Consider the following 15,114-nt stretch of genomic DNA (forward strand, 5'->3'; position numbering starts at 1 on the left):
ACCAGCCTCTAATGCCTTTATTTTACATTCCCCTAAAAATAGCTAGTTTGAAATGAGATTCTGTCGATATATTTAAAGTAATATATAGTTATATGACAGATATTTAAAGTGCAGCTACTTCTAATTGGTATTCACAATAATCTTTATTATGTGATTGATAGTGGATATGTAACACAAAACTGAGCACTGTTAATTTGCTTTCACAAGACACTGCACACTCTTTGAGTCTCTGGTGTTTGGGTATTAACAATAGTTCCAACATTTAACTTTGGATTTAGGGCCTGATGCAGTGTTCATTAAAATCAGTGGAAAGACATCCACTGATTTCAGCAGATATTGGGTAATACCAATAATCCTTCAATCTTCTCAGGCAAAACGCATCACTGCAATCACTTTACAACAGTGCCATCTTTGGGAAGTGTTACTTGAAGAATAAATGAAATCAATGAAAAAACCACCTGGGCTTGTACTCTCCTCTTTGCTACTTAGGATGAATAAGGAAGGCCTGATGGATTGTGACCCCTCCACCTTTCCCCAAAACAAAAACTATTTTTCTGCTTTTTCATATTAGAAATTTAGGATATGTCCTCCCTGAAGGACTGTCCAACAAGATGTCACAAGAATCAGAAGACAAAGTTGAACAACTGAACAGAAATGTTTTGAGACCAAAAGCTGTTTTCTTTAAATAAAACCTTCAAAACATATCAGAATACAAAGAAGACATTTTTTTAAAATCAGGCTGTTTAAAATCCCATCATTTGTTTCAGTGGTAGCCAACACCTGTCAGGGGCTTGGGGTTTCTTTAATTTTGTCTTTTGTGTCCAGTTATTGCTAGGGTCTCCAAACAGTGGGTCATCTTACAAATCAGGATGCGAGCCTGCAATCCTTACTGATGCCAGGGGCTTCCCACAGGAGTTTTGCTTGAGTGAGGTCGACAGAAGGGGGTTCTAGGGTTACCAAGACATAAACCCAAGCACATATATTTTACTCTTTGCTCAGACTGACATATATTTGAGGTTGAGTTGTTGTTTGATTAATTCTGTTAACCACAACACCAATCTCCTGTCTTGGGAAGGAAACTCAGTGTAGTGGATATTTGACATTAGCAAAAGCAGCACTTGTTAGAGAGAAAATAATAAAGGGCAAACATAAAGCCACCTGAAAATATTTAAAGCAATAAACTCGATTCAAAACATGATCTGACAATCACGCCCCAGCTACACAGTGTAAATTGTAACGTCTTTAGAACAAACCCCATCTCTCATTCTGTGTACTCTTCAGGGGCATAAACAAGACAGCCAGACACACAAAACAGTATAGCATAGTTCCGGGGAAAGTGTTGGAGGACCAGGAGGAGTTCAGTGTAATTCAGATTTTTCCTGCCCGTCCGGCTCCCCCAGACACCCACCATCTGCTCCATCTCCCCCATACACCCTCGCGATCCCCCCGTCTGCTCCATCTTCCCCATCTGCGCCATCTCCCCCCACGCACCCCGCAATCTGCTCCGCCCCCCACCCCACGATGTGTTCATTCACTCTTCCCCCCACCCTCCTCTAGCTTCCCCACCCGCCGCTCCGCTCCGCTCCGCTCCCTGTCCCTTTCCTGCACGGCTTGCGGGAAGCGGAGCCCGAGAGCAAAGGGCAGCAGCTTCCCTGAGCCCCGGAGCCTGTGCACATCTCCGCGCACGTGCTCACGGGGGCGGCGCGTCCCGCGGCCGGACATTGGCCCCTGCTCTGACCCCGCGCTGGGCTTGCGGGAGCGGAGCTGCCTGCAGGGCTCCGGACACTCCCGCGCGCCAGCAGGGGCAGCATGGTGGCGGGGTGAGAGATGGATCCCCTCGACGCGTGGGACCCCTACAGCCGGCCGGCCCGCCGGACCCAGTGGCTGGTCAGCGCCCTGGCGTATCACTACGGGCTGGACCGGGGCGTGGAGAACGAGATCATCGTGCTGGCCACGGGCTTGGACCAGTACTTGCAGGAGATCTTCCACCACCTGGACTGCGAGGCGGAAGGCAGGATCCCCGGCGAGGACTTCCGCACCCTCTGCCAGGTGCTGGGGCTGGCGGACCCGGAGGAGGCGGCGGCCGACCCGGAGGAGTGCGCCGGCCTCTGGGAGGACCTGGCCCCGGAGCTGACTTTCCGCCAGTTCCACGCCAAGCTCTGCGGCTACTTCAGCACCAAGGCCGGCTGCGCGCCGCAGCGCCCGGCGGTGGGCAGGCTGCCGCTGGGCAAGGAGAGCGAGCACATCGAGACCCAGATCCGGCTGCGCAGCCCGCTGCGGCGGCGGCGGGACAAGGCGGGCCAGGGGGCTGCTGCCCTCAAAAGCGGCAGCCCCCGAGGGGCTTCTCCTCCCCCGGCCGCCCCGGGGCTGGCCCCGCACGCCAGGCGGCCGGGCCCCTGCTCCAGGGAGTGCTACGAGGAGATCGTGGCTCTGGAGCAGGCTGAAGACCGGATCGTGAAGCTGGAGGAGGAGAACGGCAGCCTGCGGGAGCTGGTGGAGGACATGCGGGCAGCGCTGCAGAGCAGCGACGCCAGGTGCCTAGCGCTGCAGGTGAGCGGGGAAGGGCACGGGCCGGTGCACGCTCGGGGGGAACTGGCCAGACCCCGCTCCGGGGACTCAGCCTGCGGCCAGAGCGAAACCAACCCTGGGAAACTGACACATGGAGTTAGTGTCAGCGGCAGCTACTGTCCTAGGGCAGCAAAAGCTGCAGACGTCCCTGTAAAGGCAGGGTGACAGGTCCCACTGTTCCCAAGCCCTGCCACGCCTACACGCTGGCAGTCCAGCGCCCTGCCCGCCTTCTTCCTACCAGCAGAAGTTTGAGAGCCGAACGCTGCTCTGATTTCAGGGGCACCTTGGAGTGTAAATCGGGGCAGGGAAAATATGTATTCACTAGCTGCATTTGTCTAGCTGGGGTCGTGCTGCTCCAGGTCCTTCCCGAGTGTGAGAGAAAGAGCTAAAAGAAGGGAATATGAAATGCACCATGTTAAACTCTGCGCTCACCCCACTAGGTCTATGAAAGATTTCCAGGAAATCTAATCAGGTTATTGTTGGGTAACTGGATTATAAAAAGGTTGGATTATTATTGCTACTATGTTTGGGGAGAGATTTAATTAACGGATAAACAGAGTGCATCCATTTCTATCAATACTCCTGGACAAGGGAGAGAGGCTTCCATTTCTGGTGTCACTGTAACTGCGCATTAAAAGTTGGTTTAAATTTAACCTAAAGCAGGACAGTACTTTTGTTAACTGAAAGTAAATCTCACTGGAGCTAGTAGTGGTTAAAGGAGCTCATTAACGCTTGTGTTCAGAGCAAACATTTTGTTAATTAGTTTGTGACCTATTTGCACTCACCTCAGTTTTGGGTGAAGGGGCTCTGCCTACCTCCAAATGCTTGTCATGAAAAGCCATAGAAAATGGATCTTGGTGTTAGGTTCATTCAAACTCCCAATGGTTACACAGTGCAACAAGCTGCTGGAACATATTTTAAAAAGTTAGACCAGTAAAAGCCCATTGAAATAAATGTGGGTGAAAGTTCAAAGGCAGGTGGGAGAATTTATATTCATCCAGGCCTGGCTGGGGCTACTTGCTGGAAAAGATTTTTGACCTTTCAGTCAGTTTATTTCCTGAGCCATCAAGGCATTCATACTTTTTCAGTGTTATATGTAAATTGAAGATGAAGATGCTGTGATTTTCAAAAAATGAACATCTGACATATTAATGATGTTTACCCGAATGATTCAGAGAGTTCTGTTCCATCTAGTTCCAGATTACTGAATATAAATAGTTCTGTTTCTAAACAAATGGCAACTTGGATATTTGTCATTATTTCTTCCTGGGTATTGTGTGTTTGTGTTGTTGCTGGTTTTTGTTTAAGACAACCAGTTTGGTTACGTACAATTTTCTAGAGGAAATGTTTTGTTGCAGTATTACTATTTATTAATGAGGCACTATAAGCTAGTGCATTATAGCGTTTGGTGTGTTTTGATCTTACTCTTTTCTTGTATATGGCTTTGGTTTGTCAGTGTTTTATCAGTAATGGATGTGATATTTTAAAAAATATAAATAAATATGAATGTTTGGATTTTTACCTGTGAGAAAAACAAGTAGGCAGTTCATTGAGCAAGCAATGTTTTGGGACTCACAGATAACCTCTTGAGTTCATAGTTAGGCCCCACTCCTACAATTGAACTGGTGAGCAGACTCTTGCAGAGCCCCACTGACTTTGGGGCCTCAGTGCACAGTCCTTGCTCAGGCGGAACTCATTGATTCCAATTAGTAAAGAGTACAGGATTTTAATAGCAGGCATTGCTTGATTGCTCTAGGGAGACAAAGAATATTTCTGGCATGAAGGAGTAGTATAGAAAGGGTGAGGCCCTAGAAACTTGACTTATGCAGGTTTTTTTGGTGTGACTAGTTAACTTGAGTTAATAAATATACTTAGCATTCAGATAATGCTTATATATGTTTGAAGATCTAATTTGACATTAACTATGAAATCTTCACAACATCCCAGTGAAGTAATACTATCCCTGGTTTACAAATAGGAAAACTGAGACAAAACGGTGAAGTTACTGGCCCAGGGCCACAGAGTGAATTACTGGAAGAACTAGGATTAAAACTCAGGACACCCACTGATTACCAGCTTCATGCTAATTCATATAGCCCACATGCCTAAAAGAAGTCGTGGTATGCTTCTCAAAACGCTAGTTGCGCCCCTAAGAACTGACTGAAACAATGGGGAGACATGAAATTAAAATAATATGTGAACATGTAAAACATTTGAGACAAAGTTTGCTGTGCCTCTAATGAGTCAATTTTTCTACATAAATTATGTATTTTGAAAATAATTGCATTACCCAAGGATTGTGCCCAGAACTTTGTGTAGGCCAAAGGTAGATTCCTAATTAAGGGTAGGTTTACTCCAGGTGAAGAAAATATGTAAAAAAAATCTGCCCATTTTCAGCTTTGATTAAAATGTTAAGTTATTTTCAAATAAATTAATCTGTGTTCCTCTTTCTGCTCCTGTTGATTGTAGGTAGGACTGTGGAAAAGCCATGCTAATCATAAGAAAGATGGGACCTGTTTTATAGGAAATAGGAGACTGTTAACTCCCAAACACTCCCAGCCCACCAAGTGCCTTCAGAGTGTCCTAAAGGAGGTGGAACTAATCCGGAATTCCAGGGATGGACAAATTGAAGAAGCAATTAGGTTCAATCAAGAACTGCAAAAAGAACTGAGGAGTTCCCAGGAAGCTATAGTCACCCTGGAAGACTGCAACCGTAATCTGAAGAGGGAACAGGCAGAAATGAGGAAGAAAGTGGAAGAAGCTAGACATGCAGTCCTTAACAGTCTTGGCAAAGTGAAGGAATTAGAAGCAAAAGCCAATAAAGTGCCACATTTGCAAATATACATCCAGCAGCTAGAATCAGAACTACAGTACTATAGGTAAGTCTGATACCATTCAAAATAAATGTATCAAATCATATTTAAACATAGCTGGCTAGAAAATAAATGCTTATATTAATGAATCTACTAAGATATTTTCTAAAGTGTGGTTGGAGAGGAATTAGGAGCTATCTATTCATTTTGTTAGAAAGGGTCCCTCGCAGAGCTCAATGCCTTCACGGAGTTTGGCCTGAGAAAGAAATACTGGTTTTGGCCTACAGTGAGGTGGAAAGACTCCCAAAATAACTTACCCACCAATGAAAGTTAGAGTAGTGACACCTCAAGATAAACCTAAAAAGCCATTGTTTACTCAATCCTTTATATATTGCATTTTTCATCTCAAAGGTTTTTTTTGCTATAACTAATTTGAATTGGATTAGTTCCTGTTACTTAAATTAGATACACATAAAAATAGTAACTGAACAGATGATGTTCCATCACTCAGTCTAAACTGACACCTGGACAAACAGCTCAGAAGTGCCATACATAAGGCCAAATTCTGGCCTACAATGTTAAGCTGTGGCGTAACTTATGTCCATCATTTTTCATTGATGGAATGTATTTTACTCCATTAGACAGGAAGCTAATTCAAAACAAAACAGATGATGGGTAATGATTCCATGCCTTGTACCCACTACATAGCCTTCCATTGATGGTAAGACAAAAGGAAGCCAAAAGCAAGAAAAAATAAGCAAGCAGTTAAAGTTGTGGCTTACAGTTCTTAATATATCAGGTGGCCCACTTCACAGTTTTATTAATAGTAGGAGCAATGTTTAATTGAATACCTACTGCATGCCAAGTGAGCACCCATAATTATGACAATATACTTGTGAGACCATGTATCAGTTTTCATACATAGATCACAAAGTCTTTTCAAAGACTATCCCTATTTTACATATGAAGAAACTGAGGCATAGAGAACTTAAGTCAAGTCACACAGTAATTTAGTGACAGTCTGAAACAGAACCTAGGCCTTCCAACTCCTAGCCTTGTGCTTTAACCACTAGGACAACTGCTTGGATAAATATATCTCCAAAACAGAAAAAAATGTGCACAAATTTACTTAGTACCCAATCCTGCTGTTCTTGCTCAGACAAAACTTTCAGTGAACTCATTGATGATTATTTAAGTCGCTGGCAATTTTGCATGCGTCAGTGCTAGATGCATAGACTTAATGTACACATTTAGACGGACATATAACAAAAAGGTAACTCATATGCAAACTGACTTTCTTTCAATTTTTTCCCTGATTCTTTATTTAAAACTGTTATTTTAATATTTTGACTATTCAGAACAGCTTTTCCCTTTTTAATCTGATATTTCCTGTTTCCTTATAGGAGCTATTTGTGGCGTTACAGCTACTATATTGTGTTTATAGGGTGGGGGAAGTATCTAAAAATAATCACTCTATCTGGTGTCTTTCTATGAGCATTGTGTATGTTGATATCTTTGGGTTTACAGAAAATAAATGCATTTCATTAAATAGCTGTACCATTTTAAAATACCATCAAGAGCAAGTAACTTCCAAGACAGCTACTCACAGGGATTTGCTGGCAATGGGTCCAGAACAGAACTGGGAGAAATTTTTTGACTAAAACTTTTTTCAGTGAAAACCACAGATTTGGTGACACCCAAGCATTTCAAGAATTCATGTCAGTTTTGCTGAATAATTTTGGTAAAAGAAATTCATTTTGGTATTTTCAAAACAAATGTCATTCAAAAATGACTGTTTTGGATTTCTTTAATTTTATTTTTAACATTTGTATAAAGTTATAAACAAATGCTTGAAATCAAAATAAAACAGTTAATGAAACAATTTTTTAAATGTTTTTATTCGCAAAAATTTCAAAAAAATTAAGTTTTGGGTTTTACCCAAAATATTTTTTTTTGTTTTTTGGAATTTCCAGCAAATTGAAAAATCTGTTATTTACCCAGCTCTAGTCCTGTATAAGCCATAAAGCCTTCTCTCTACTGCCTGAAATAGAAAGTCTCCACTGGCCAATGCAGTGAGAGCTCACTTCCAAAGTTTGATGGAGCATGAAAGCACATTTTTGAGAAGAGGGTAATGAGCTAGTTAAAGATGAATAAGAAACATCAGCCCAGACTTGCTCAGTGAGCGCTGACCTTTGGTTCTGAAAATAACAGCTGGTCTAACAGATTTTTCTGTTAGATTTCACCATTAATGAAATGATGATGATGAGCTGGTAGCACTGGTTATACTTAAGACTTCCCAACACTTTCCATTATAAGACTCTGTATTAGTTGCTTATAATTTTGCCAGACTTCAATCTTTTGAGCTGAAATTTTCCATACTGGGTGGTTGCCTCCAGATCAGTGGTCTCCAACCTTTTTACACTGAAGACCACTTTTTGAATTTAAGGGCAACACAGAATCTACTCTGGCCCTTCCCCGAGGCCCCGCCCCTTCCCCAAAGCCCTGCCCTGCTCACTCCATCCTCCCATCTCTCCATCGCTCACTCTCCCCCACCCTCACTCACTTTCACCGGGCTGGGGCAGGGGGTTGGGGTTCGGGAGGGGTGCAGGCTCTGGGCTGTGGCCAAGGGGTTCGAACTGTGGGAGGGGGCTCCGGACTGAGCTTAGGGCAGGGGTGCAGGAGTGGGTGAGGGGTACAAGCTCTGGGAGGAAATTTGAGTGCAGGAGGGGGCTCTGGGCTCAGGCAGAGTGTTGGGGTCCAGGAGGAGGTGTGGGATGCTTGTTCTGGTGGGATCAGGGCTGAGGCAGGGGGTTGGGGTGCAGGAGGGGGTATGGGATGCTGGCTCTGGGAGGGAGCTCAGGGCTGGGGGTTGGGGTATGTCCTCCCACCAGGCAGCACTTACCTCGGGTGGCTCCTGGTCAGTGGTGCAGCAAGGCTAAGGCAGGCTCCCTGCCTGCCCCAGCCCCATGACTCTCCTGGAAAGGCCGATGTGCCTCTGTGGCCCCGGGGGGGACTGGGAGGGCACATGGCTCCGCGCGCTGCCCCTCTCTGCAGGCATTGCCCCAGCAGCTCCCATTGGCCACAGTTCCCCATTCCCGACTAATGTGAGCTGCGGTAACGGTGCTTGCAGGCAGGAGCAGCGTATGGAGACTCCTTTCCCCGCCCCGGGCCGCAGGGGTGTGTTGGCAGCTTCTGGGAGCAGCGTGGGATAGGGGCAGGCAGGCAGGGAGCCTGCCTTAGCAGCAGCCCCATTACACCGCCAGAGATCACGATTGCCTGGGAGAGTTTCTAGGATCGACCAGTCGATCGCGATTGACCAGTTGGTGACCACTGCTCCAGATTAATTTTTTTTTTTAGCAAAGTTTTAACAAAAATGGTTCAGCCATTTCAGAGAACAAGATTGGAGGATAATATGTTTTGCCCATGTTAAAAAAAAAATTCTCTCCAGCCCTAATCTTTTTAATCTCTCCTCATATGGAAGCTGTTCCATACCCTGGATCATCTTTGTTGCTCTTCTCTGAACCTTTTCCAGTGTGGCCATGTCCTTTTACAGATGGGGCGACCAGAACTGGACACAGTATTCAAAGTATGGGTGGATTTATATAGTAACATTATGATATTTATGGTCTTATTTTTATTCCTTTCCGAATGGTTCCTAACAGACTATTAGCCTTTTTTGACTGCTCAGTGCACAGCAGCATTAGTTTTCAAAGAATATACATGGTGACTCCAAGATCTCTTTCTTGGGTAGTTACAGCTAATTTAGAACCCATCATTGTATATGTATAGTTGGGATTATTTTTTCCAGTGTGCTTTAATCAATGTTGAATTTCATCTGCCATTTTGTTGCTCAGTTATCCTGTTTTGAGAGATCCCTCTATAATTCTTCACAGTCTACTTTGGATTTAACGATCTTCAGTAATTTTGTATCATCTGCTAACATGGCCACTTCACTGTTAACCCCTTTTTCCAGTCATCTGTGAATATGGTTAACAGCACAGGTCCCAGTACAGATTCTTGGGGGAACCCACTGTTCATCTCTTTCCATTGTGAAAAACTAACCATTTACTCCTACCCTTTGTTTCCTATCTTTTAACAAGTTACTGATCCATAAGAGGACCTTCCCTTTCATCCTGTGGCTACTTAGCTTCCTTAAGGTCCCTCACCCAAGGCTTTTGTCAAAGGCTTTCTGAAAGTCTAGATTACCCATATCCACATGCTTGTTGACTCCCCCATAGAATTTTAAGATTGGTGAGGCATGATTTCCCTTTGCAAAAGTTTTGCTGATTCTTAACAAATTGTGTTTATCTGTGTGTCTGATAATTCTGTTATTTATTAAAGTTATAACTAATTTGCCTGCTACTGAAGTTAGGCTTTTCAGCCTGTAATTGCTAAGATCACCTTGGGAGCCCTTTTTAAAAGTCAGTGTTACATTAGCTACCCTCCAGTCATCAGGCACAGAGGCTGATTTAAGCAATAGGTTACACACCACAGTTAGGGTGTAATTTTGTAGTTTGATATCTGAGCTCCTTCAGGACTCTTGTTAATACATAAATGCCCCTGTGGCTGTGGGAGGCATTATGGAAGGTTTGCATGAGCTCTCTTCTGCACAGCTCACTGGCCTCAGATCTGGGGGTGAAAGGAAGGGGGATAGTTGCCTGTGCATAGGTGTGTGTGTGTAACTGATCGTATACCAAAGGGGTCTTTTTAATTAACTGTTACATTTGAAATTTTTCAGACAAGTTTTTAGGAAAGAATCATTATGAATTGTAAGAAAATCCTTTCGCAGCAACTGAAATAAATTCCAGAACCCCTCCCCTGCAAATGTCACAAAATTTCCTGATATACTCATCCCACTGATGTGGGTGAGTGTTTTGAGGCCAACAAGTCATGGCTGAGGTGCGTGTGTGGGGAGACCTGCATTACTGGTGCCCTTGTTCTGTTGATAAGCAGAATCCTGTCTTTTCCAGCATCAATCTGGTCCCTATCTGGGGAACTAAATTAACTTAGAAAACAAAAAAACAAGCTTCAAAGAAAAAGCTCAGGTAGTCTTTAAAGAGCTTTGAGCATGGAGGCTAGAAAAAGTGTATATTAAATTCAAAAATTGTAAAGAGTAAAATGAATTAAACTCACTAAAAGCAAGGACATTTTAAGTTAAAAGACACCATCCCGCCCTCCCCACACCATCCCCAACCTTAGGAAAAAGTCAAGTCATAACATTCATCTTCAACACATCATGACTACTGTAGATGTGTCCCTATCATATCATATGAGTATGACCTAGAGGCTTTAATAAGCAAATCTTTTGGAACAATTTTGTAATGTACTTGCTACAATATATACATATAGTGCATAATGAAAAAAATTACTGCACAGGTCCAGTACTGAATTTTAAAATGTTAGTGAATTGAGTATTAAAACAAACAAAAACTGAACCACCATCTAAAATGCAACACCAAAAGAAGCAATCCACAGTAGGGATTATGGACTGGCTAAAATGGATTAGAGAAAAAATTACAGGTTTTTCTCCTTAAAGCAGCAGAGGGACAAGGAGGAAACAAACTGTTTTTTCATCCCACTTGAAACAAAAACAAAGGCCAAACTGATCTTAGTGAAACAGAGTTAGTAATGGAGATGGTTGACAGAGCTTTTACTGTAGCAGTGCTAACCAGCACTACGCTAGTTATATAGGTCAATGCAAGGGGTCAGACAATGCTAATTATGCTCCTAGTATGCATGGCCTGATTCACAATTATTTAATTATCCTTTAGTATTTATATGCGTTAAACAAGAAATCTCTTCTGTATGGACTGCACAGTAGTCTGTTTCATCCATTCACATACACATATAAATCTGACAAATGGATGCTTACGATGCCATTTTCCTCTGATTTATATTCACCAGTGCTGATTTTTCAAAATAGTTACATTTTATATCAACAGTATCCGAAGATGATGTGTGGATCTTCCCTTTCTATAAGTCTACAACCTGACTTTGTGGAGGGTGAACCTAATGTAATAGGTCTTTTCCATTTCTAAGGGCATGTCTACACTTACCGTGGATCGACATTGCAACGATCGATCCACAAGTGGTCGATTTAGCAGGTCTAGTGAAGTCCCGCTAAATCGACCACAGATCGCTCTCCAGTTGACTCTGGTACTCCACCAGAACAAGAAGCATAAGGTAAGTCAACCCAATGCGGTGTAGACACCGCAAGAAGTCGACCTAAGCTACGTCGACTCAAGCTATGTTATTCACGTAGCTGGAGTTGTATAACTTAGGTCGACGTAACCCCATAGTGTAGACCTGCCCTAATTTTCAATATGGACCAAGTAAATCCAAAGTAGACATGCTGATCCAAGAAGGCGGAGGAAAGGAATATTTCCCCCTACTGGTCTGTTTTAGAATGCTTCTATTAGGTGAAGGTGGGAAAATACTACAGAGAAAATACTTTCCCTGCCCCCACAAAAAAGGTGTTTTCATGGTATCAATATGTAAATGTGTTATTTCAAGCCAGACACTGATGCAGAGCTTATATTTAGCTCTTTTCCACAATTTTAATAAAATTAATATTAATAGAAAGAAATTAAACTGCAGAGTTTCAGCACAAGAGCTTTAGGAACATGCTGTTTAAAGTTAATAGTGCCTGTCTGGTATGATAAGCATTTTACAAAGATAAAAAAAGGGAATATTCAGTGTTGGGAAACATTTAAAATGGATTGTATAGTACAACTGGGCAGAACCAGATTTTTCATTTCACAGGGAGTGCCATGAGTTTGAAACATTTTCTGTTTCAAAATAAAATGAAAGCAAAAAGCTTCAAAATTCCCCACAAAATGAGATTGCAGAAGAAAAAAATAGTTATAGGTCAATTGCAATGCTTTGTTGCAATACAATCAAAATGTTTTGTTCCAATTTTTACTTTTATTTCTTTTATATTACATTTATAACAGAAGTCATTTCAAAACAGAAAATATACATGTTCTGTTCTGAAAAGGTCAATATGGAATGTTTGACCTTATCAAGATGTTTTTCAATTTTTCTTTTGAAAACTTTCCTCGAAGTAAACACATTTATGTAAAACAATTTGCTTTCAACAAACAGGCATTTTCTGACAGAAAAACATTCTGTTGGAAAATTTACGACCAGCTCTGTTGTGTAGTTGTCATACTAGAGATGTCACAAGAACCTCCCCCCCAGCCTGCCCAAAAAAAGAAGAAGATTTGGGTATATCTAAATGTAGAGAAAAAGTACCTGGCCTTTCACAGAAAGAACCTTGCCACTTACAGACAGCTAGCCTTCCCCTTCACCTGGGGCACTGTGCCATCATGTTTCCGATCCTCAGGTGGGGAAGGACCATCTGTACTAGCAGAGACAATGTCTGGAAATAGTTGGATCACAGAACATACTCACTGATTCAGAAGTCCTTACTCAAGCAAACTTTTCATTCAAGTCAATGACAATTTTGTGTTAAGACCTGCCAGATCAGGGCTAAGGTGCATTATATTACTCCTTTTGCACTGTTAGAGCACAGTGGGTTGGCAAGAGAGAGCTGACAAACATATCTAGGTGCAAGAGAAGTGTGGAACTCTGACAATATCTAATTATTGAAATGATTTCCCTTCTTTTACAAAACAAATTCTTTAAACATCAGATTGTTTATCAAGTATAAACAAATCAAAACTGTATCATTATTTTCTAAATATCATAGATGTGGTGAGGGAGAGGAAATCATGGTACCTTGCAAGTCATAGTACAGTAAGGTTTAAAAAAAAATCTAGATTTGCACTGATCTTTGGATGCCAACATGTTAAAGCACTTCATATAATCAAATGTATCGTTTCCTTTTATATTTCAACTGTCTTGATGTATAGAATTCAGTTTCCTCTAGTACTGTAAATTGCAGCCTTTACAGCCAAATAGGTTACTCCAGAAATTCTTAATTGAGAAGTTTTAATGATGTTGGAGATCATAGAATCATAGAATATCAGGGTTGGAAGGGACCACAGGAGATCATCTAGTCCAACCCCCTGCTCAAAGCAGGACCAATCCCCAAATGACAGCTTCATGTCTTTCAATGCAAAGTAATATTTTATGGCCACTCTTGTACATGTGCACTGAGGTTCCTGCTGTCAGCTCCATATGGAGGCCCTGAATGACTGGTAAATTTGAAAGGGGAAGATAATCAAAGCTAGCCTCCTTATTATAAAAGTGTACTTTTAAAAACATGTACTGTTTATGGTCCCAATCCTACAAGATGCTGGGCCCTCTCAACTCAGTTTAATGGGAATCCCCTCTAGAGAGGGCATGAAATCTGAATGGAGACTGTGGGCTCACTAGACTGCATATTCAGATCCACAAACTGATAAAAGCCCTGGCCATTTTTTCATATTTGTTTTTCTCCTTTGTTTCTAAAGAAATTAAATACAAAAACAAAACAGAAGAGCCTCAAAAAGTTAATGCACTACTTGGCCACGTTCATACAATATTAAGTGGAGATGGGACAAAACTGAAGGCACTTGGATCTGAGGTTCTGAATTTCAGGGCAGGGGGAATTTGGCTGCAGATCAAGCATTTATGGGATTTCATTCCAGGGCTTTGTTCAGATGAGGCTAAAATTGCATGAGACCAACTGACTTTGTGAGACTTGTGCAATTTGGACCCCTGCATCCCACAAAAACATTTTGTGAGATTCCAGTGAGCCCCAGCTCTGATTTAACCTTTACTCTGACAACAGCCCCCCGCTCATCCAGATCTTAACAGCCCTTCCTGGGCCCATCTGTAATATTAAGGCATTCTTAAAACCACCTAACAGATATGTGTAAGGTCTAGGAGGGGTCAGGTTTCAGTTTCTGTGAGAGTAACAACTTCAAATTGCTTGCCTTTGGGGTCTTTAAAATCTTTTTCTTCAGCACTTAGCCAGACAGTCGGCCGTAGCAATGGCTCATCATTTGGTCCATTCCTACAAAAATGTAATAGAACAGGTTTATTAATTTAAACTGAGAAACATTTATAGGTGAAGAACAACGATAACCTGGGAACTGAACTCTTGGATGGTGAAACAGACTGTGACTGAAGCAGCTGCCTGAATATTGACACTCTATCAGCTGTAAGAGCAGTCAACCAGATTGTTCTAGGTGATTGCTTTGACCTTCTCCTTCTTAACTCCCACCCACCAAGCACGTTCCCAGGGTAAACAGGAGGTTGCAATTAGTTACTTGTTATGTTAAGAGTTGGAAACAAAAAAAAAGAGAACTTGAAAATGAAGTTCTTAAATAAATTAAAAGTATTAACAACTGAAAACCTTTGCATGTGTCCCTTGACTGACTAAGATTCCTTACAGTGCATTGACCATTCCTAAACAGGGTCAGGTTGGGGTAATACTGGCAAGAGGGCACCTTAAAAGGGACATATAGGTTTCTGGTGGTCTATTATTATTCATCTCCAGTAGAAAGAAGCTTAAACAACCATTTCAACATACTTAGGTCTGTTCACATCAAATAAAATGTATAGAATCTGTTTCAGCAAAGGTTGTTTTGTTTTGGATGTACAAAGTGTTTATCTGTACTTTTGACATGTGTTTGTTTCAAATAACAGCAAAACCTTTGCTCCAGATTCATTAAAATTAACACTGAAGAATGCCTGTCCAAAAGGAAGGCTGCTCTTGCTCTATTTAATCTGATAGCTGAAATATAGCCAAATCTAGTTCTCTTTAGGCTTTTCAGTGCTGGAC

The 15,114-nt window shown here is 42.2% G+C and overlaps 1 protein-coding gene across 2 annotated transcripts in view; it reads left to right on the top strand.

Annotated features, from left to right (window-relative positions):
• Window positions 1–1,632: 1,632 nt before the first annotated feature.
• EFCC1 (EF-hand and coiled-coil domain containing 1) overlaps window positions 1,633–15,114 on the top strand; it is an 84,387-nt gene continuing 70,905 nt past the window's right edge. Inside the window, exons 1-2 of one of the 2 annotated variants that reach the window (XM_073352223.1) lie at window positions 1,633–2,550; window positions 5,038–5,447. In XM_073352223.1, the coding sequence (XP_073208324.1) occupies window positions 1,828–2,550; window positions 5,038–5,447 (1,133 nt within the window). In that variant the 5' untranslated portion in view covers window positions 1,633–1,827. The remainder of the gene's footprint in view (window positions 2,551–5,037; window positions 5,448–15,114) is intronic. The other variant, XM_073352224.1, reaches the window with a different exon arrangement.

The sequence above is a fragment of the Lepidochelys kempii genome, chromosome 7, assembly GCF_965140265.1.
Source record: "Lepidochelys kempii isolate rLepKem1 chromosome 7, rLepKem1.hap2, whole genome shotgun sequence".
Lineage (NCBI taxonomy): Eukaryota > Metazoa > Chordata > Testudines > Cheloniidae > Lepidochelys > Lepidochelys kempii.